At 37.0% G+C, this 23,157-nt stretch overlaps 2 protein-coding genes across 4 annotated transcripts in view; both read left to right on the forward strand.

Moving 5' to 3' along the window:
• The first annotated feature begins 339 nt into the window (after positions 1–339).
• myoz2b (myozenin 2b) lies at positions 340–18,013 on the forward strand. The gene is made up of 6 exons (XM_051705076.1): positions 340–488; positions 3,146–3,258; positions 6,666–6,832; positions 13,744–13,855; positions 14,713–14,896; positions 15,847–18,013. Exons 2-6 carry the CDS (start codon positions 3,174–3,176, stop codon positions 16,070–16,072), a joined length of 774 nt encoding a protein of 257 aa, XP_051561036.1. The 5' UTR covers positions 340–488; positions 3,146–3,173; the 3' UTR covers positions 16,073–18,013.
• Positions 18,014–19,790: 1,777 nt separating this feature from the next.
• usp53b (ubiquitin specific peptidase 53b) overlaps positions 19,791–23,157 on the forward strand; it is a 33,621-nt gene continuing 30,254 nt past the window's right edge. For 2 of the 3 annotated variants that reach the window (XM_051705008.1, XM_051705005.1), the window contains exon 1: positions 19,791–20,117. The gene's annotated coding sequence lies outside the window, so the exon portion shown is untranslated. The remainder of the gene's footprint in view (positions 20,118–23,157) is intronic. The other variant, XM_051705006.1, reaches the window with a different exon arrangement.

Genomic DNA, 23,157 nt, shown 5'->3' on the forward strand with positions numbered 1-23,157 from the left:
AAACTTGAGGAACAGGATTAGTTTTCATTGCCATAATCAAACACAAAATAATGTACTTTTCCGCAGAAACAGAAATAGACCCGTGTGGTACTGATCGAGGACTAGTCTTTTATAAAAGAGCGATATTGAGAAAATCACAATCTCTGGAAGTGTACATAAGCCTACATAGACTTAAAACCCCCTTAACCATTCACTCCCACAAAGTAGGCCTATCAACCCACATACTTGGCACACTGTATTCTCATATACCCCCACCCCCCAACCAACCACCCCAAACTATCTTATAGCATTGTGAGGGGTTTGAGTGCTGAACACAGCTAAAATTAGCCTATTGATGTAAGCTGGCATTCCACTAACTCCCGCACACACCCCCACGCCAGTGTAAGTCAAGAGCAGAGTGCGCGACAAAGACAAATCAGGCCGGATCAAACTACCCAGAGTGACCTCTTCCTTTCAGAAGATACAGGTAGAACCCAAGACACACTGAGGTAAGGACATAGCCTTCCTTGAGAGACTTTGTGTTGTGCGGACATGTGAATATAATGGACATAACAGTTTTAACAGTGTTGGGGGTTGTGTCTTGCAGACAATTCTGACACCTAACTTTGATAACAAAACATATTTTACATGTTAGATATGTATTTTTAGTGGCCACTCTAAATAACTTAAGAGGCTACATTTAAGGTTTCCCCTAAAAGAGTCATTTAGAGAACCGATGATGGGTTGAACTGCACTTATGAGAATGGAATGATAACTAAAACAGAAGACAGATGAACCTTAAAATTATGATTACTTAGGAAATCCCTAAATCTTGTATTGTTCTTTCTTTATATACTCAGTCATACTTAACCATAGTTTATTATGTAAATTAATTTACTGTCACAGCAATATAATTTAGATGGTTCTTTAAGCGACGGTGTATGAGAGGCCATGCTGTATTGTGTGTTTAGACACAGCTGAAGGGCATTGTTAGACATGATGCAAAGCAGAGTGTAAGCTTAGAAAAGAGGTCGTAAAAAGAGAATAAAGCACGGCTATTGACCAATTAGCATCTAGGTCTGCAACTTTTATGGTTCCCACGCATCCTGGTAACCCTGGAAAACCTGGAATTTTGCAATGCAGTTTTCCAGTCATGGAAAAGTCATGGAAAATGAGAAAAATATCTAAATGTCCTGGAAAATAATTATTTGAGCTGGAAATTATTTTAGCATATATATTTTATATATATTTTAATCCCCTTTTCTCCTAATTTGGAATGCCCAATTCCCACTACTTAGTAGGTCCTCGTGGTGGCGCGGTTACTCACCTCAATCCGGGTGGTGGAGGACAAGTCTCAGTTGCCTCCGCGTCTGAGACCGTCAATCCACGCATCGTATCAGGTGACTCGTTGTGCATGACACCGCGGAGACTCACAGAATGTGGAGGCTCATGCTACTCTCCGCAATCCACGCACAACTTACCACACGCCCCATTGAGAGCGAGAACCACTAATCGCGACCACGAGGAGGTTACCCCATGTGACTCTACCCTCCTTAGCAACTGGGCCAATTTGGTCACTCAGCACGCCCTGGATTTGAAATCGTGACGCCAGGGGTGGTAGTCAGCACCAATACTTGCTGAGCTACACAGGCCCCCCATTATTTTAGCATATTAAAACTGTTTGATCTTTTTGCTGATAAGGTTTTTGTTTCATGTATTAGTATAGTGCAATTTTTTCTTTCCAACACTGCTGTAGTGTTAATTACGAAAACATTTGAGTTGTAAACTTTAGACAATGATGAAGGTCACTCACACCCCCTGGTGGTAGCATGGTGATGGCCTTTACAGCTCGTTATGTAAATTAATTTTCAATAATTCAGCAATCAGAGTCTGCTTATACCGACATTACCCTACCATGTAGATTCCCGCAATGTGGAAAATACGGATGGAATCACTGAATGCAGACATAAAAAATTGCATTAGCTATAAAATGCGGAATATCAACTATTGTCAAAAGTACACAGAAATGTCAAAATAAAAGCTTGATTTAAATGGTTGCGTGAAATGAGAAAAAAGATTGTGTTTAATGCAATTAAATAATAATAATAATAATAATGCAATATCTCACATCTGTGATGTTCTGTTGTGCAGCACTTCTTTTGATATAAATAATGCAATGTTATGTTGAAAAATGTAATTAAAATAATTATATTTGCATTTGATTAAAGTTTGAGAAAATTCATTTGATTTGACACTATTTTGATGATGAAATTTAATTAAACTGTCGAATACGGAATTTTGAAAAAAGCAAATCGTTCAATAACCACTATTTTAATGGTCTCTCGTGTGTTTTTGCTTAAATATTACAACCGTGTAGCACATAAAATGTCCTGGAAATTTTGCCTTGAAAAGAGTGGGAACCCTGAACTATCCTTTTTCAAAACTATTTTGTAACTATTGTCAACCAAATGTTTTTTTTTTTTTTTTTTGTGGTTATTTTTTATTAAGATTACCAGTCTACATCAGTTAATTCAAACATTAGTAACAGTGTTGCAAAAGCAAGAATCCAGAGATTTATTTCTTTGAGGTTTTTGATGAGTGCTACAAGTAAATAATGTAATGACATGATCATGTGGACTGTGTTGTGCCATGAAAGTTGATATCAGCAAGATCAGGTTCAGTCCTCAGTACATATTCTACCCCCTGGACACAATGTTCAGTCACCAGCTCATCTGTAGCCAATGATTGATATCACTTCATGACATGTGACATCTTGCTCTGTATAAAGAGTTGGCGTATGTTCAGGTAAGAGTCACATTTACACTATAATGACAGGCAAATCACTCGCCAGTGAAGTCTTACAAATTTATGGATGATTCTAGTGGCTCAGAGAGCCAAAATATTTCATTAAAACTACAGCTAAAAGATTTTCTTCACTTATTGTTATATTAGTCTTCATTGAGGAGTCCACAATACTGTAGTTGTACATGGTTATCTTAATGGAAAGGACAGACATCTTCTCCATTTTATTACCTTGATTTTTCAGACAGGTTCCATATGGACTCCTTTCCAGATTTTGTTAAAATGTATTATCATTGCATTAATATATATTTAGACTTTAGATAGTGCCACTACATGTAGTATCTGTGTCCTTTATGTATTGCAGCACCGCTGGAATTCTCATTTCAGCCATCATGTCACAGTTCAGCACTCTTTCAGTACGTGAGAGGAAGATGCAGGCAGCAGCCCTTTGCCATGAGGTCCATGGTGGTGCCAACGGTATTACCCTGCAAACAACTGCCTTTCGTCAATACCTGCTTTCAGATCAGCACTGATTATAGCACAGAGCATAACTGCCAATCAGGGAGAGAAATGCCAGTATTTAAAGTGTAGTTCAGGGCCAGAGCCTCATCTTAGCCATAAATAAGCTGGTGTGGATGCGCTGCGGCCTGTAGAAGCACATCATTCTGTCAGTGTCACAGGTTATTTCTGCTAAGGCTAAAGTTGGGAGGACGGGGTAAGACAGCTGTGCTAGAGCTGAAACGAGCATAGAAGACAAAGATCATGGACAACAGGGGAGCTTTTCTGGTTTAAACAACCACTGAGCTTTTCATAGTGCTGTTGTAACAGATTTAGTGAAAATGTAATTGTTTTAAATAACATTTAAGCATTCTTAGATTTAAAAAAGCATTAGATTTTTATCAGCATATGCCTAGAATAATTCGGAAAGGTATAGCATATAATGGGGCTAAAGGCTCCTTTGATTAGATTTTCTAAATATCATCAAAAACTGCTACAGCACTTTCCTAAACACCTATTTGTCACTTAACACTGCAAAATATTCCAGATCCATGAGATCACTGCATGTGATGTCTAAAGTTTGATTTTGAGGTCATTTGTTCAAATATTTAATCATTTTAAAAATGTTGTACATTTATGTAGCTAATACATGTCCTGGAAATTATCACACTCAGGCAAAATACTTATTTGTCATTTTAAATTTAGTTTAAGGTGATTAAATCAAAAGTTTTTCAATAACTGTCCAGTAAGTGAAAGGAGCGTATTTTGGGGTAAAAAGCCCCCCTGTTGCAGTGGCTAAAGGCCCCTATTAAACACACTGTTTTTCTTAAGTGGGGTAAATAGATTTGTGATGAAGAATGTTCAAAGTGGGCTCACATTGACTGATCCAATCATAATAGAGATTAATTTGTTTATAGAATACTTGAGATGTTATGAAATGTCAAATGTGATTAAAATTAACAAGAAATGATTCACCCTTTTCTGAAGTGGTTATTTTGAATAAGAAATATATTTATTTATTAAAAAAAGCATCTTGCTGTCTTAAAAGTATTTGCATAAGTTGACAAATTGTGCCCTATAACTATTGCCCCGTTATCTACACTATATCAATATAACCCCCCTGGGAGCCTTTTACCCCAAGTGAGGAAGCCTTTTACCCCAGGTGAGGAAGCCTTTTACCCCAAGTGAAGGAGCCTTTTACCCCAAGTGAGGGAGACTTTTACCCCAAGTGAAGGAGCCTTTTACCCCAAGTGAAGGAGCCTTTTACCCCAAGTGAGGGAGCCTTTTACCCCAAGTAAAGGAGCCTTTTACCCCAAGTGAGGGAGCCTTTTACACCAAGTGAGGGAGTCTTTTACACCAAGTGAAGGAGACTTTTACCCCAAGTGAAGGAGCCTTTTACCCCAAGTGAGGGAGCCTTTTACCCCAATGAAGGAGACTTTTACCCCAAGTGAGGGAGACTTTTACCCCAAGTGAGGGAGCCTTTTACCCCAAGTGAGGGAGACTTTTACCCCAAGTGAAGGAGCCTTTTACCCCAAGTGAGGGAGCCTTTTACCCCAAGTGAAGGAGCCTTTTACCCCAAGTGAGGGAGCCTTTTACCCCAAGTGAAGGAGCCTTTTGCCCCAAGTGAGGGAGCCTTTTACCCCAATGAAGGAGACTTTTACCCCAAGTGAGGGAGCCTTTTACCCCAAGTGAAGGAGCCTTTTACCCCAAGTGAGGGAGCCTTTTACCCCAAGTGAGGGAGCCTTTTACCCCAAGTGAAGGAGCCTTTTACCCCAAGTGAGGGAGCCTTTTACACCAAGTGAGGGAGTCTTTTACACCAAGTGAAGGAGACTTTTACCCCAAGTGAGGGAGCCTTTTACCCCAAGTGAGGGAGCATTTTACCCCAATGAAGGAGACTTTTACCCCAAGTGAGGGAGCCTTTTACCCCAAGTGAGGGAGCCTTTTACCCCAAGTGAGCGATAAAAGGCTCCCTCACCACAAACTTTTTTATTCAAAACAACCTTCTTTTGTTATTTCTTTTTACACAAATTATGTTTCTCCATCATTATTCAATAATAATAAAAAAAGGATTTTCCTGAATCTTGATACATTTTGTGGCCAGAAAAAAAGCTTTTTGTCTTTAATTTTCCTTAAGGTGTGCCTTTAGCCCTCTTGTACCCTAATGCTAATACACTGTAGCGGTGGATAGTTTGTTTTTTTCTACTGTATTTTAAAATCATGAGAGCCAAAATGAAAACCAAATTTAGATTTTAAATGACATAGGAACACAACTGTAAATGAAGTTAAAAGTGCACTTGCAAGGTGTAATTGTTTTGCATGTGTTGCGCTGGCTGATATGACAGCTATCTTGGACATACTGACACCTAAAAGAGGTAACCTGCAAATGATACTTTAAAAGAGCTTTTTAGGTTAACATATTTTTCCCAGTGTAGAAATGCGCTGATTGCAGTGAGAATAATTAATTTATTGCTTGAGTCTGATAATAGGGAGAAGACAATATAAGTAGCCAAATGTTCACTCAGCATTACTGGAGTCTTCATCTTGTGTGAGTGTGCATGATTCTTAACATATTTAAAACAAATAAATAAATTATAGTCCTAATAGATAAGTAGCCTACTTTTAATTTGGCTACTCAAGTTCAGGGTGCAATTTGTCTGGTAAATGGGAGCCATTTCCCTACCTCTGCTTTTAATATCACCAACACTTTATTTGGGCTTTACTTTGAAATAATGTTCACTTTTAGATGGCTTATTACATCTACATAAGAGCCAAGAGCAGTATGTGCTCCCTTTTGTTTAACCTCAATATACGTCATTAAACCAGTTTTAGCACATTTGTACGTTTTCGGTGTAGTGAGGAGCGAAAGAATCTACAGGAAAGATCATGTCAAATGTAAAAGTAATGCATTGTCTCAGAGCACATTATTTGAATACACTATGTTGTAACATTGTTTTATGTCCAATCTTAGAACAGACAATTAATTACTACTTTTGGTTTAGCTAGAGCAACCTTTAAAGCTGATTACAAGTGTCACATTTAATATACAACACTTGTGCATGTATAATGTAAACATATGGATTGAAATATGTCACGTACTGTATGAAGTATCTGTGAAGGTTTAGTTACACTTCATAATAACTTTCATACCTTTCATTAATAAGTCATTATCACTTCAGTATAGTCTACAGTTCTTAACAAAGCAATACTTGATGTGCACTGAAATTACATTTTGCCTTTATTAATAATATTTATTAATATTTCAGTGTAAATTAGCTACAGGCAAGCTGCATATTAGTTAGGAAATATTTAAGTTATTAAAAAGTGTTAAAAATATTTTATAAATGGATTTGCTCAATTAATTTGATTAATAACTGATATTAATACAGGTGTTACTATGGACCTGGGGAAGAAACTTTCTACTCCAAAAGACATCATGCTGGAGGAGCTCTCTCTCCTGTCGAACCGAGGATCTCGCCTTTTTAAGATGCGACAGCGGAGATCAGAGAAATACACGTTTGAAAGTATACAGAATGAAGCCAATGCTGTTTTTCACGTAAGTAGCGTCTAAACACATACAGTACACTCAACATTGCAAGGACAGTGCTTGAAATTACAAGTTTAACCTCTTAAACCTGGAGCGACCCGGTACCGGGCCCTCTAGGAGGCGCTGATCATGGAATTAATATATTACGGTATTATTCAACAACCACTTGCTTGATCTGCACAAATTAGGTGTTGTTTTAAAGCTTAGACACTTATCTTTACAATGAATATAGATGATCTGACCAATTCTAAAATCCATCCATCCATCTTCTATAGCCGCTTGTCCTTTGTAGGGTCGCAGGTAGTGCTGGAGCTTATCCCAGCTGTCTCGGGCTGAAAGCAGGGAAACACCCTGGACAGGTGGCCAGTCCATCACAGGGCAACACACACACTCTCACTCACACCTACGGGCAATTATAGGGTCTCCAATTAACTTAACCTGCATGCCTTTTTGGACACCGGAGCACCCGGAGGAAACCCACACGAACACGGGAAGAACATGCAAACTCCACACAGAATGGCCCAGTTGAGCTGGGACTTGAACCCGGGACCTTCTTGAGGTCCCAATTCTAAAATACTGCTTTTAAATTTGCTGATAAATTAGAACTGTTCCGTTTTTAAAAAATCGCAAATTAGCGATAACAACAATCATATATAAATAAAAAATACAATCAAAAACAGTAAAAAAGATACAAAAAGATCACAGCCATGTGTTATATATCTTTGGAAAGGTCTTGATTAGTAGAAAATCTATCTACTGTCATGTTTATGCCATTATTATGGATGCTATGTCCCTCAATACCCTAGTACTTATAAAATGAAGACAAGTATGACATTTTACAGAGAGTGATGAATAAAAACTTTTTCTAACTCAACCTCTGAACATGATGCCACACAAACATTCCTAATAATTTAATCTCAGCACAAAACACCACTAAGACGTGCACATCCATGTCAAAAAGCTCAAGTAAACCGTGAAAGTAAATCACAAATAGGCAAATCATCAAAGGGTGTGCATATTATCTCACTAACTCAAATGAACAGCATAGCAAAACTAAAAAATGACTGACTCCCAATATTTAGCAGTCATTGTAATATAATACAAACCTATTATGGGGGGCAGTTTTAACTGTTCATGAGGTAGATGGCATGAGGGAATAAACTGTTCCTTTGCTTGGCTATTCTGGTGCTCAGTGCTCTGTAGCGCCGGCCAGAGGGCAACAGTTCGAAGAGGAAGTGTGCTGGGTGAATGGGGTCAAGAGTGATTTTACCAGCCCCTTTTGTCACTCTGGATGTGTACAGTTTTAGCAGGGTGGGTAGGCACACAACACAACACCTCAACGCGATGGCATACAATTCATTGAAATGATGAACGGTGCACTTTAACTAATCCAACCAGCAGCACATTATAATAAAATGAGCTTTTAAAACTTCCAAATGAAGTTCACTACGCAGGTCTACTCTGCACCTGGCAACTTCCGATGCTCATGTCAACAGCTTGACATAAATATGATCAAAGCTTTTGATTGGCTCAGGGGCAAAGGCAAACTAGCCCCTCAGGCCATCGTTGAACGCTCGTTGGACATGTGCACGACGTTCACCAGATCTCTGTTGATTAACATTGAGGATGAATGGCTAGCCCCAATTATAGCAAATGAGAACGATTAAATGGCTTTTATGCAACATACCTTGATAATAATGGAATTTAATCAAAATAATATATACTTTTTTCTTGTAGAATGGACATAAAACACATTTAAGTTACAAAAATATATTATTTCTCAAAATAAAAGTTGATGCCATGCAATTTGCACAACAATGCCACCTCTGGCCGGGCTTAGCCCCACTTGCCCCTAATGTAGAGACGCTGCTGATTGTGAAAGTTAAAAAAAAAAAAGAATGTATACCATGCACTTTACGTTCTTTGCAGTTTTTTTTAAAGTTATACGCTCTTACTTTTGGGTATGCCATTTTAGTGGAAATCTGTCAAAATGCCTTCAGGGTGTAAGGGGTTCATTTGGGGCTAAATGCGTGGAATGACAATATGAAGGTAAAACAGTAGCAAAACTTGAGAGCTTGCAGATTTTAATTTGAGAACATGCACAATAAATATTTGTATTCGTAAGTTGAAATTTACACATTTAGAGCAAACTGTGAATACTTGTAAAATAAAAATCTGATGTTGAATGTTGCAATCTGCACTCACAGACAATAACCAAAACTTTTTTTACTTACTTTTACTTTTGTACTTTAATTCATTTTCACAGTACAACCACAAATCGTCTGTTACGACCACTCAAATCTGGCACTGCAACTTAAAATCTTCCCGCCTTGACTTTTGCAACTACTTTTGCGATAAACCTGCAGCAAAACTCACTTGTGCACTTGTAAACCCAGATGCGAGAGAGCAGAATACTGGTGTTGGGTGGGGGCGGGGCCAATGAAGTCATGACCAATCACAAGAGCTGGAACAACTGATGCTGGACCAATCAAAACGGATCTTCCTAAAATGCGACAATGTTACGCAAATGTGCCAGCACCGTTTTTTTGTAGCAAAACAAGTTCAATGGCTGGTTGATGCAGTGGCAGGATAAGTTAAGTAACTTGACTATTAAATGATTTAGAGTGAATTTATCATGTAACAAATCAAATGACACGATTTCATTAAGTTGATCAAAGCAGAATTCGGCGCAGACAGACCACACATTATTTCTAAGGTTGGCAATGAGAAATTTTCTGAAGAAATGTTTCTGCAGGATGTTTATATTCGGTAAAACTACATGTGATGCGTCAGTCAAGCCAGCTGTCATATGCCACGAGTTCCAAATTTCCATGAATATATTAAATGGAGGTTAGGTACCATTAGGTATAAGAGTGAAGAAATAATCTCAATTATCACCAGAGAACTGTTCCTAAATGTTTTATCTTTTCCAGATAAAATGAGATGAATTATTGATGACAACAGAGACAGCTGACAAATCCTTAAATTGTCAGATTGCAGCGTTCCGCTATATTTCAGTCATTTTATAACATTTATTTATCTTCTGTATTGTTTAATTTTTTATTAAAGTGTTTAAACGGAGCAAAGTCTGGTGTCATGTTGTTCCTTAAGTGCTTGGACGGAAACATGTTTGATTGTTTTGAAGCATTCTCCTCATTTTCATATGAATGGATATTAATCACGCTTGCTAAATATCTATAGAAGATTAAAAATCATGCCTTTATTATTTCATTATTATTATTTCAGTTAGTCGTTTCCCTTATACGCTTTTCTACTTCAATGCTGTAATATTGCATTGTTACAAATTAGCAAGCAAATGTTAAATCTAAATAAGTCATACTGTACTTGCTTAGATGAGCTGTAATGATATTGTAATAACTGTAAGAAGCCCACTTGTGAAATAAAGATAATATTGTACACAGTGTGCATTCTGTTTGAAATGAGACTCTGTTCATATATTTACCCATTCAGAATAAAACTAAGGTAATTTGTCTTTTACATGACAGTAATTCATTACTTACTTCTAGTTAAAAGTCTGTTTAAACTGTTTTATCAGCCTGTGCTGATCAATCCTTAAAATCAAGCAGTAAGAAAGTACACTTTGATGCCTTAAGAATAAGATATATAATTTAGAACTTATTAAAATACATAATTGCCTGACCACGATGACTTGCTTTAATCATGATTATTTGAGATTACCGTGGTCATGTGCACTTTTAATTTAAATCACATATTGAAATCTAAATAAGGGAAATTAGCGAATACTAAAAACACCAGAAAATGCACATTTCTATATCTCTAGGTCAGATGTAGCCATCACGCAGATCCATTTTGATTGGTCCGGCATCAGTTGTTCCAGCTCTTGTGATTGGTCATGACTTCATTGGCCCCGCCCCCGCCCAACACCAGTATTCTGCTCTCTTGCATCTGGGTTTACAGGTGCACAAGTGAGTTTCGCTGCAGGTTTATCGCAACAGTAGTTGCAAAAGTCAAGGCGGGGAGATTTTAAGTTGCAGTGCCAGATTTGAGTGGGCGTAACAGACGATTTGTGGTTGTATTGCGAAAATGAATTAAAGTACAAAAGTAAATATGTAATACATGATTGTGTCTGTCGTTGTATTTATGTGAATGCCATTTTACACATTTGTGACTATTTGTCTACAACTTTGAATTCGAAACACAGGTATTTTGGTTATTGTCTGTGAGTGCAGATTGCAACATTCAACTTCAGATTTTTATTTTACAAGTATTCACATCGTTACGAATACAAATATATGTTGTGCAAGTTCTCAAATTAAATCTACAAGGTCTCAAGTTTTGCTACTGGTTTACCTTCATATAACAAAGAGTATTTGCTGTTCAGTCTAACAAATCATTTTATGACAGATACAAATCAATTCACTGCATATTGTAGCACTGATAATAATAATAATAATGAACTCTAACCAGATGTCTAATTTGTCACTACATCATTGTAAACCTTGTAATCTTGGGGTATCTAAGGTTTTTCTATGTCTGTTCTTTCCATCAGCAGTGTGATATATTGTAATATAATTGTAATTCACTTGTTTGAACGGCTGTAAGTATGATTACTCTGTACATTGGTGAAGCTTGCATGTGCACAGCTGAATGAATGGCAGCCACACATGGAAGAAAGCAAATGCCACGTGCACCATGTCCTTCCAAATGTTCCTCCTTTAGGGTCAGCACTGCCATGCATTCCTGATGACCTACTTCACTTATCACTGTTCAAGTGTGTGTGTGTGTGTGTGTGTGTGTGTGTGTGTGTGTGTTCCTAGTTTGCCAAAATGCATTTACTGTATATATTAGATGATTTTGTGTGTTTTTGTTGGGGCTAAAAACAGTTCAAGGAATGAAAATGAAAACAATTGTCTCCACAGTAATCAAAATACTTTTATTAACTTAAACTAACTTAAACTGTAAATGTAGTGGACTACAGTTACTAATATTTTGTATTTTAAATGCGTAATTGCATTACATGTATTCCGTTTCTCCCCTACCCTGCATGCTCCTATCTGGTTGATCCAGAAACAAGGAAAAATATGAGCCTTTATTAGATCCTGAAGAACATTGTGTGTGTGTGTGCTCTCTGTTGATACACCAAGGTTTAAAAAAATAAATAAAAACAACTCGGCCCACAAGAGGTGTATTTAGTCCAAACACACCCATTCAGTGTGTGCATGCATGCAGGTGAGAGAGATTTAGGCTATTACTGTAATTGATTTTAGATGGCCAGATGCACAGTATACCTGAAATATGTTGAACATTTTTGGGGATATATTTAATATGATCAGTTTGCGTTGGGGTCTTGTATCACCCTAAAGGGGTTTATTTTGCTATAACAACCTGGCTGACTGTACATTATCCCACTTATTACATGGCTACTAACCATATAATAAATACATGGACATATAATATTGATTTGCAATGAAATTGTGTAATTATGTGAGAAGAAATAAATTGCTAAACAGCTGATATCCACCTCCGGTTTGCGTCGGAGTTCTGTTAGTATTTATTTAATAAGCAATGAATGCCTGACTCCTCATTATTCAGCTCATTACAAGACTACTAGCCAGATAAATAAATGCACATGAAACATTGATTTGAGTTGAAATAATTGAATTAGCTTACTTGCACAGTGATCCGACAAGTAATAAAGATGGCTTGCAATACCCGGATAAGTGATATGTGGATGTGCGGTTGTTACTCAAAGATATCAGACCACTAGATGGCGCCATTGACCAATCAGAATTAAGTATCCCAGAGAGCATTGTAATAAGAATTAATATATGGTTTTAGCTTTATTTAGTGTTTTGAATGATGTCTTGCTGTAAAAAGTTGCGTTTTTAAGATACCATCAGAGTGATTCGTTTTCGCTTTGGTGAAGTTTATTCAGTTTTTCAGTTGACTTAATTTTAAGTTATTAGTGGTGATCACTTTCTCTGCTTTTTAAGTCAGCCCTACTAATCTGGTGGGGCTGACCCATGATTTTTAGTGGATGAAAAACATTTGAGCTTTAGTCCCATATTTTTGAGCAATATATTTATTTTACATGCCATGTGAGAACATACATTATGTGGCCTTATGACTAACCACTGGGCTGCGTCATGATGATCCTAATTGACGCTGGACTATTTTCTGCTTCTGGTCTCCATAAAATACAACCAATATGAGCAAGCATTCCAGATGGAGAACAACAATCATTTTAAGTGCTAGTTTGAGTAAAAATTAGTTCAGGTTCAACTTGTGCAGTTGTTGGCTGTCATAACAACTCAAAGTAGTTAATGATATCAACGTAACCAACCTCAGTTCATAGCTTCACATCATCTCCCCACTCCTTAAAGGTGCTGTAAGTGATCATTTTGGCTGTTCTACAATTTCCACAAGCTGAGCCGTTGGATTAGCCACGCCCCCTCTTTCCAAAGATACCAAACAAGCTTTATTGAGACCGACACGAGCAGAAACAACAGCAGCAAAATAGCGCCCTCAGCTGACAACTGTTATGAGCAACATGCCATAACAATGGCATTAAGCCTCAATAATTCGCTGCAACTACAACATTATGAGAACACGAAAAATGATTGACAGACAGAAAGCATCAGAGATTTTACTTGCTGTTTATAAAGTCTACAGCTATCACAGAGACCGGTGAGATATCTCAGGACACTTATTTCATTAATATCTTTCAGGTATATATTTGTACGACGAAAAAAAATACTGCTGAGATTTGCAATACAACGTAATGATTTTATCAAAAAGTTTAACTGGGCTGTTTTACCTGCACACAGTGGTGTTGACATTTCATTCATTTTCTGTTTCTATATTCTTGCTACATACAGGACGCATAATGAGCCACTCTTTTGAACATTCAAGTTGATAAAACTGACAATTCATTTCAGAATGAAAATCAAGCCAATGCTGAAAACTCTGCAAGTAAAGGAGTAGCATCAAAAACACCACCAAACACACCAGATCCCAGAAACCCTGCGAATCCTGAGGACATTGCACCTGGTATGTCAAAACCATCCATGTTTATAATGTACATTCTAATGTTCATAATGCACAGACTACATCCTTCTATAGACAATATGACAATGTGGTAGCAAGAACAAGAATTGTGTCTTACAGCTAATTTTAGTTCAAACTAATGATTTTAACACTGTGAAAAATGAATCCTGTTTGAATGAATTGTTTATGGGTACACACTCACTCAAGCGTGTAAGATGTGAAGAGAGAGCGAAGAAGAGAGAATATGATAGTGACCCCCCCCCCCCCCCCCACCACACACACCTCTATTTCTATTTCCAGCTGAGTGAGTCAGACTCAGAGTGACTTTAAAAGCGTTAAAAGGGTTATGTATGTCTGTTTCATTAAATGCATTGTGTTCTTGCTACATTTGAGCTTTTCTAACTATTTTACTTCATGAGTTTATGTAACTCTGATTTTTGAACAATAAACTCTCAAGTGTCTTCTCTTAAAATAGACCACAATTATTCCTATAGTCCAAAGGCTTGAACTGCAACCATTTTAGTTGGGGTATATCATTTTTTGGACTTCAAAATGGGGGTGCTGGTTAACATGTTCCTGATTTATAAAAATATAGACCATTTGTGTTGTGCTAAATACAGGGTTGGTAAATCCAGATGAGATTTTTAATAGTTTTTTTTTTTTTTACAAGTAGTTTTTACTTCCATTCATTCATTTCAGTTCAGTTCTTTTCAGGCATTTAACTCTAAATTCTACATGAGATATTTTTTTTACAGAGGACTGCACTTTATCCAGAACTTCAGATAAAGTTTTGCCCTCATGAACATACAACATGAAGTCTATGCACAAATCATAATAGCAGAAACTGTCGCTTCACCCAGGATATGGAGGCCCCTTGACAAACATACCTCCAGAGAAGTTCAATGCCACAGCCACGCCCAAATCCTACCACTCACCCTGGGAAGAGGCCATCATCAATGATCCTACACTTGCCGACTCAATCAAAATTCACATGCCTGTGCCTGAGCCTAAACCAGAGATGCCTGACTACAAAAGCTTTAATAGGTATTGCAATCCCTCTTTTGGCCCATGTCATCAGGCAACATGTCTATACTGATGCATGAACATAAACAGTTGTGCTATAATTTGATTCTTTTTAATATTGTGATTACAATATCTGATTACAGTGTTTAAGAAGATTATGTTGGTTTATGTAGAAAAATAACATTTTATGTATGACACTGTGGAAATCTTACAATAGCTTTAGTGGAATTAATATCATGTGATGCGCAACACAGCACCATCTTGAGGAGAGGATCAGTATGTGCAGCCTCAGTATCCAATTCATACACATTTGAAAAATGTGATCATGCCCTTTACATTTTATTAGTACTGCCCCGATGAAGCTATTTGACATAGCAGATATTCACATGTATTCCACAAGACTAAATAATAACTGGATTAACACAAATGATCCTGTCCAAAGGTTTACGTCTCCTTGGTTCTTAATATGGTGTGTTGCTTCCTCGATGATCAATGACTGTTTGTGTCTTTTGTGATAGTTGTGTATGAGTCTCTGCTTTGTCCTGAGCAGTCAAGCTGCCCACTGTTCTTAAGAAAAAGTCCTCCATGCTGCACATTCTTTGGTTTTCCAGCATCATCTGCGCATTTGAGTTCTTCCCAACAGTGACTATATGATGTTGAGCTCCAGCGTTTGACACTCAGGACAACTGCGGGACTCATACACAACTATTATAAAAGATGCAAACATTCATTTATGCTCAAGAAGGCAACACACTACATTAAGAGCCATGGGGATGTAAGCTTTTGATCAGTTATGATTTAGTCTTGTGGAATAAATGTATCTGCTACGTCATATAGCTTCATCAAACTCAATGTTCATGGCTTGAACACATATTGAGACTGCACATACTGATCCTCTCAGGAAAAGAAAGGAAAAAAGTAGCAATAGAGGAACAGAAATATGCCTCAGTTGTTAAATCTCTGTTTCTCAGGGTGGCTACACCATTTGGTGGTTTTGAAAAAGCCCCACGAGGGATCACTTTTAAGCTTCCAGAGGTGGACTTGAATGCCCCCAGATACCCAGAGCTCCAGGATCCTACAGCCAAGCGGCCCACTTTCAACAGGACCGCCCAGGGGTGGATCTCAGAAGGCCTGCCTCTTATTTTACCCACTGTCTCTCTGGAGCCTTTCGAGATACCTGAGTCTGACGATCTGTAACATGGATTCCACACCATCCTTTCTCCTAATCCCAAACTGCCTGATTGTAGTAGAGGGTATGGTAGTTGTCATCCAAAGCTACTGATTGTAGAACAGCTTTGTGTTTTATTTCTTTTCTTTGTATGTTAAAGTAAATTTGCGACTGCTGTTCTTGGAACAGCACTTTCCACATATCATTTTAGAGTGGATGCCTCTGAGAATCAGAAATTAGAGGGATAGTTCAGCCAAAAATGAAAATTCTCTCATTTTTTACTCACCCTCATGCCATCCCAGATGTGTATGACTTTCTTTCTTCTGCAGAACACAAATTAAGATTTTTAGAAGAATATTTCAGCTCTGTATTTTGAAGTTTGAAAAAGCACATAAAGGCAGCACAGAAGTAATCCATACGACTCCAGTGGTTTAATCCATGTCTTCAGAAATGATATGATAGGTGTGAGTGAGAAACAGATCAATATTTAAGTCCGTTATATACTATAAATCTCCACTTTCACTTTCACATTCTTCTTCTTGTGTTTTTGCCGATTCAGATCTTTGTGCATATCGCCACCAACTGGGCAGGGAGGAGAATTTAATATTAAATACTGACACCTACTGTATCATAACTTCTGAAGACATGGATTAAAAAAGAAGGGGGCAGTGGTGGCTCAGCAGTTAAGGCTCTGGGTTACTGATCAGAAGGTGAGGGGTTCAAGCCCCAGCACTGCCAAGATGCCACTGTTGGGCCCTTGAGCAAGGCCCTTGACCCTATCTGCTCCAGGGGCACCATATCATGGCTGACCCTGTGCTCTGACCCCAGCTTAGCTGGGATATGTGAAAAAAAGAATTTCACTGTATATGTGCAAAATGTGTGATAAATAAATACAGTTAAATATAATAAACCACTGGAGTCATATGGGTTACCTTTATGTGCTTTTTGGAGTTTCAAAGTTCTGGTCACCATTCACTTGCATTGTATGGACCTACAGAGCTGAAATATTCTTCTAAAAATCTTCATTTGTGTTCTGCAGAAGAAAGAAAGTCATACACATCTGGGATGGCATGAGGGTGAGCAAATGATGAATTTTTATTTTAGGGTGAACTATCCCTTTAAGGATCAAGAGGGTATTAAACAAAACCTTATGTGAGGCACCATTCATAATCATCATCAGAATTAATAAAAACATAGCATTGTAATTGATTGGTAACATAGTTCTGTTTAAGAATATCACCAAACAATCATGACAACATTATGTGTAATTGTTTCATAATTTAAGTAACAGACTTAGAGTAATACAATGCTGATTAACATCAAAAGCAAAAGCATAAATTAATTATGAATATGCAACCTTAATTAATAAATTATTTATTTTTGGCCTAGACTCTAACCTTACATTATTTGCAACATGCATCTAAAACAGTAAGCATATAGAGAGTATAAGGATATACTGTAGGTGTGTTTTGTTTTTTTTGTTTTTGTTTTTTTTGGAGTGCAATGATTTAATTTTTTGATACATCCAGGGTGTGGCAGAGGTTTGTTTTATGCATGGTCATACTGTGAAACATAACCAGTTTCCTAAGGTTGTCTTGATCTTTATCAGTAATATGTTCAGTACAGTATCAAATAATACTGAGGTTATAATTCTTCACTTTGTGATGAAACGATTTTGCGCTCTTCACTACAGTTAAGGCTCCATCACAAAAACTCACAAACTTTTATATATTTACAGTAAAATCTGAAATCAAATTTATAAGGATCGATCAAACAGTGGAAACAGCCATGTGAATATAATGTGACGAGTGCCTGAAATCCTGTTTGTACCGTAAAAATATTAATTGTATTTTTTCTCTTTTGGCAAATGTTTAACATTATATTCATATTGTTTGAACCTTTCATTTAATTGTAGTCACAATAAGTAGTGTACTATCAAAACTGTGCAAATAAAATGCATATTTATGTCAGACAGTTTCTACCATTCAGCAGCATAAACATTGTGTTTCCTTTTTAATGAAAACTATTTAATTAGAAAGATGCTAAATAAACGCCTTAAATGGTTCAATTCCATAAAGAGATGAACAATGCAAAATAACTGCAGAATTTAGAAAAAAAAAAAGAAAAAAAAAAAGAGAGGTGTTTTTGCCACAGTCTGCAGCTTTCAGCATACACAATCATCATCCAAAACAGTCTCTGAAATAAACTGTATCAGTTACACTCTGAGATGTAGCACACAAACAGGTTCTCTGACACTGGCTATATTTACAGGAGCCTTGAATTTGACACTTTCTGTGCTACAGTCTCAACAAACACAGAGACTTCCAGACAGTCAGCAAATGGTTCCACTGGTTGCTTCCTTTGAGCTCTTTGTTATAATGTTCATTAATGAGCTGTTTTACAGTAATTACTAACATGAGAAGGCAATAAAACACCTAATAGCATTTCTGGAAAAAAATAAGAAAATTAAAAAAACATAACAACTACATGTACTGTCCCTTAAACAACTTAAATCGCTTAATTGCTAACTAATCACTAATCTGTGATCAAAAGTTATCAAAATATGATCTCTGGATTACTTCCATGACTTAGCCATGACTTAAAAGCTGAATACCTTATTGAAATGAAAGATCCATCTGTAAACTTCAGCTAATGCTTTTTTTTCTCTGGGGTGATGTGATGTCATAATGGAAGCGTGCTAACTGCTGTGCATTATACTTTGTTTTAAAGCTGATGGAATATTCTGATATTCTTATGTATTCTTGGTGACAGAAATGTTCACAGATCAGATGTTCAGGCAGTTCATGCATGCAGCATGGATCCACCTTATTATTCACAAAACAATGTTCAGCAAAAGCTAATTATAGCCAGTAAAATATAGATCAGTCAGGCTCATATAAGATTAGGGGGTACATTAACTAAGAGTACTGTACTGTTCTTCAAAACACAAAAAGGAAATGGTAAAAAGTATCTGTCTATGTCTATTACAGTCACACAGTCACAGGTCAATGAACAACAGTACCGGAAGCACTATATTTTAAAGGGGGAAAAATCCTGGTAACTAATCATCTTTACAAAGAATGTTTCAGTGGTATCCAGTTCTATATTACTGATGTTGTTCCTAAATAGCAAAATGAGCTTTAGATGTGAACTTTTAGTTCTGTATAGCTCTCTTAGAGCAAAGTAACACATTTTGTCATCTTTGAGTCATATTTTGCATGTGTTATTTTGTTGCAGATTCGAGTAGAAAATAAATGATGATTAATTGTTGCATGAGTTCTCAGAGATCATACATGTCCTGGTCTAGTGTAAAGACAATTTGCCAAGCATTTCTATCATTATTGGTAGCCTACTAGTAAAATATGATATAATTATAAAGTTTAATAGTAATATTAATATAGCCTAACAATAACATAATATTTGAATATGAATTAAATATCTGTTACAAATCTTTGTAATATGTCCTATTGGGTATGGAGTTACATATGTGCCACAATTCTGCATGCGCAAAATTATATTTTGAGTGCACAAAAATGTTCTGCACGTGCAAGATTAAATTTTGAGTGCACAGAAAATGATTTTGCACGCGCTTGAACTAAATTCATTTTGTGCGCTCAAAATCTAATTTAGTGCGCGCACAATTGTGACACAAATATAACTCCATATATTAGCAGCAAGCATAATGCACAAACATGCTAAATCGGTCGTGAGGATATGACTGAATCCACGCCCTCTAAGCACGCGGATTGTTTCTGTGGAGTGTAGCAGTATATGAGGGGCGGAGACTTCAGATCCATCACAATAATCTCTCGCTCAGGATCTGAAAGGATAAATCCTCATGTCGGTGAATGTGGAGCTGGAATACAGACACACGGACTCGGTGCTGCTGTCTTGTTGTTTTTAGGCCTGTAGGAGGATCTTTAATCATATGGATTTACTGTGCTTGATGACACAATGAGCAATGAAGGATTCCAACAGCAAGTAACCTGAGAATCAACTCTCAGCTTTCAGTGTATATGGATGAACACCCTTACAAAAGCAGGATTTGATCACCAGTATACTACACACGTGTAGGTGAGCTGTGTTTGATTATTGATGAATGTGTCTCAAAACCTAGTGAGCTGTCTGCATAGACAGCATTTACCCGTAGGCTCTTAATTCGAACGCGCATAATGATGCCCAAAACTGCGGCATAGCGGATCACCGGATGCGCTTGCGCAGTGACAGGTGTAACGGCACGCTGAGGAGCGCATTTCTGCTTTTGTTTATCATCTCGTTTGATCCAAATACCGATAAATGACAATATCAGAATGACTTCTATTGCATACTTATTAAAGGGAGTTTCTCACAGGCTATATAGGCTATCAGAAAGTGAAGAATTGATAGCACATTCTGCTGCGATCTGATATTTATGTTAACATTATAACAAGTCTGTTTTGACTGTTGGAAAAAGTTGCTTCAGTGTTTAATTGTTTTTAGAACATATGTGTATATATATATATATATATATATATATACACACACACACAGATCAGCCACAACATTAAAACCACCTGCCTAATATTGTGTAGGTTCCCCTCGTGCCGCCAAAACAGTGCCAACCTGCATCTCAGTGTGATTATCTAATCAGCCAATCATGTGGCAGCAGTGCAGTGCATATAGTCATGCAGATACGGGTCAGGAGCTTCAGTTAATGTTCACATCAACCATCAGAATGGGGAAAAAATGTGATCTCAGTGATTTGGAGCGTGGCATGATTGTTGGTGCCAGATGGGCTGGTTTGAGTATTTCTGGGATTTTCACACACAACAGTCTCTAGAATTTACTCAGAATGGTACAAAAAACATCCAGTGAGCGGCAGTTCTGTGGATAGAAACGCCTTGATTGATGAGAGAGGTCAACAGAGAATGTCCAGACTGATTTGAACTGACAAAGTCTACAGTAACTCAGATAACCACTCTGTACAATTGTGGTGAGAAGAATATAATCTCTGAATGCTGTTCTTGTTTTGGTGGCACGAGTGGGACCTACACAACATAGGCAGGTGGTTTTAATGTTGTGGCTGATCAGTGTATGTATATATATATATATATACACACTTTAACTACAAGTACAACAATTAGATATTGTCCTACGTGCTCTAATGTTTCATGATTTATTGCTGCAATGCAGTTTGATAAGCCTGTGCTGTTGAAACATACATGTCAATGCTTTATGCAAGAACAAGCTACACTATAGTACATCATTCAAGTACTTGTCAGAACCAGACAGATTTGCCAGAAACATCTTTCTTCTTTTGTTGCAATGTGAATAGTCTTTTGTTTCATGCTGTTACAAATGCCACACATTTCCACTGATGAAGGCAGGTATTCAGCATCATTGCTGCAGCTGCCTATAGCCCATAATCGTCATGCGGTAGCCATGGCAATGGTCCAGCATTTATAGTAATATACTGCGACACTGCGGTAACAAGTTCCACATTCATCCTGACCCTGGACACGTAGGCTGTAGGCAGAGGACTGTGTAGGATCTATGTAATTTTGAACTTTTATCAGGTTAGGTAATTTGTGTCAGGACTGAAATGTCAAGCATCGTCCATGTTTAATGATTTGGAACAATGTAACGGTACAAGCAGTACATCAGTATTTATGTTTTGTCTCTTGAACATTTGCCTACTTTAGAAACTTATTCAAAAATACTGCATTTTCTAAACACAGATTTTCTGTATGGATTTAGTATAAATCTGTAATATATAATTCTATCACCAAAAATGTTACATTTTGTTGTTGTCTGTCATTTAGCTTTGTTCTTGCTTATTCCAAGTAGTCCTTAATTAAAAATCATACATTCTCACATCTGTCTGAATACAAACATTTCTCTTCCAATATGTTACTTAGGATATTAGAGAAGGAACAAGGAACCAGAGAAATTTCTTGTGAGCATCTGTGAGAGGGGAACAGTGCTGGGTAGATTGAATTAAATTGTAATCTTGTACTGATTAAAAATTACTTGACTAAAAAATTGTATTTGGTTAATCTCTTAAATTACAGGTTTTAATATAATCTCAGTACTTTCTGATTAATTTTGATTTAACTCCTTTATTTGATGTCACATGCCTTGACGTAGAATAGTAAAAATGGAATACAAAGATAAAGAAAATATGTTTCATTCTTTGTCACCAACAAAAAGAAGATTTGAGGACTTACCAAACATACAGTATGTCAGCGTTAGGCTGATTCAGAATGAAACATTTTAAAATATCTTAACAAATATATTTTTTAAAGATTGAAAAAGGAGAAGAAAGTTGAACAATTAACTGTTGTTGCCTGATTAATGTGCAAATATGTAATTGATAAAAAGTAACTAATCTGATTACAATTGTTTAATTAAGTTTGGATAAAATGTAATGTAATTTAAGTACAAGTACTTGATTTTTGTAATCTGATTTCATAATCTCGATTGCATGTAATCTGTTACTTCCCAGGACTGTGTGTAATTTTTTCGATGTTAAAATGCTTTGAATTTTTGCCATTCTGTGGTGCTTGTGGTGAAGAAATGACACATTTCATATTTAAGCATGGCTCTTTCACATTTGATGAACAACATTAAAGGAATAGTTCACCCAAAAATGAAAATTCTCTCATCATTTACTCACCCTCATGCCATCCCAGATGTGTATGACTTTCTTTCTTCTGATGAACACAAATGAAGATCTTCAGAAGAATATTTCAGCTCTGTAGGTCCATACAATGCAAGTGAATGGTGACCAGAACTTTGAAGCTCCAAAAAGCACATAAAGGCAGCATAAAAGTAATCCATATGACTCCAGTGGTTTATCCATGTCTTCAGAAGTAATACGATAGGTGTGGGTGAGAAACAGATCAATATTTAAGTCCTTTTTTACTATAAATTCTTCTCCCTGCCCAGTAGGAGGCGATATGCATTAAGAATGTGAATCACCAAAAACATAAGAAGAAGAATGTGAAAGTGGTCTGTTTCTCACCCACACCTATCATATCACTTCTGAAGACATGGATTAAACCACTGGAGTCATACGGATTACTTTTATGCTGCCTTTATGTGCTTTTTTGAGCTTCAAAGTTCTGGTCACCAT

This window comes from Myxocyprinus asiaticus, chromosome 8, assembly GCF_019703515.2.
Source record: "Myxocyprinus asiaticus isolate MX2 ecotype Aquarium Trade chromosome 8, UBuf_Myxa_2, whole genome shotgun sequence".
In the NCBI taxonomy this organism is placed as follows: Eukaryota; Metazoa; Chordata; class Actinopteri; order Cypriniformes; family Catostomidae; genus Myxocyprinus; species Myxocyprinus asiaticus.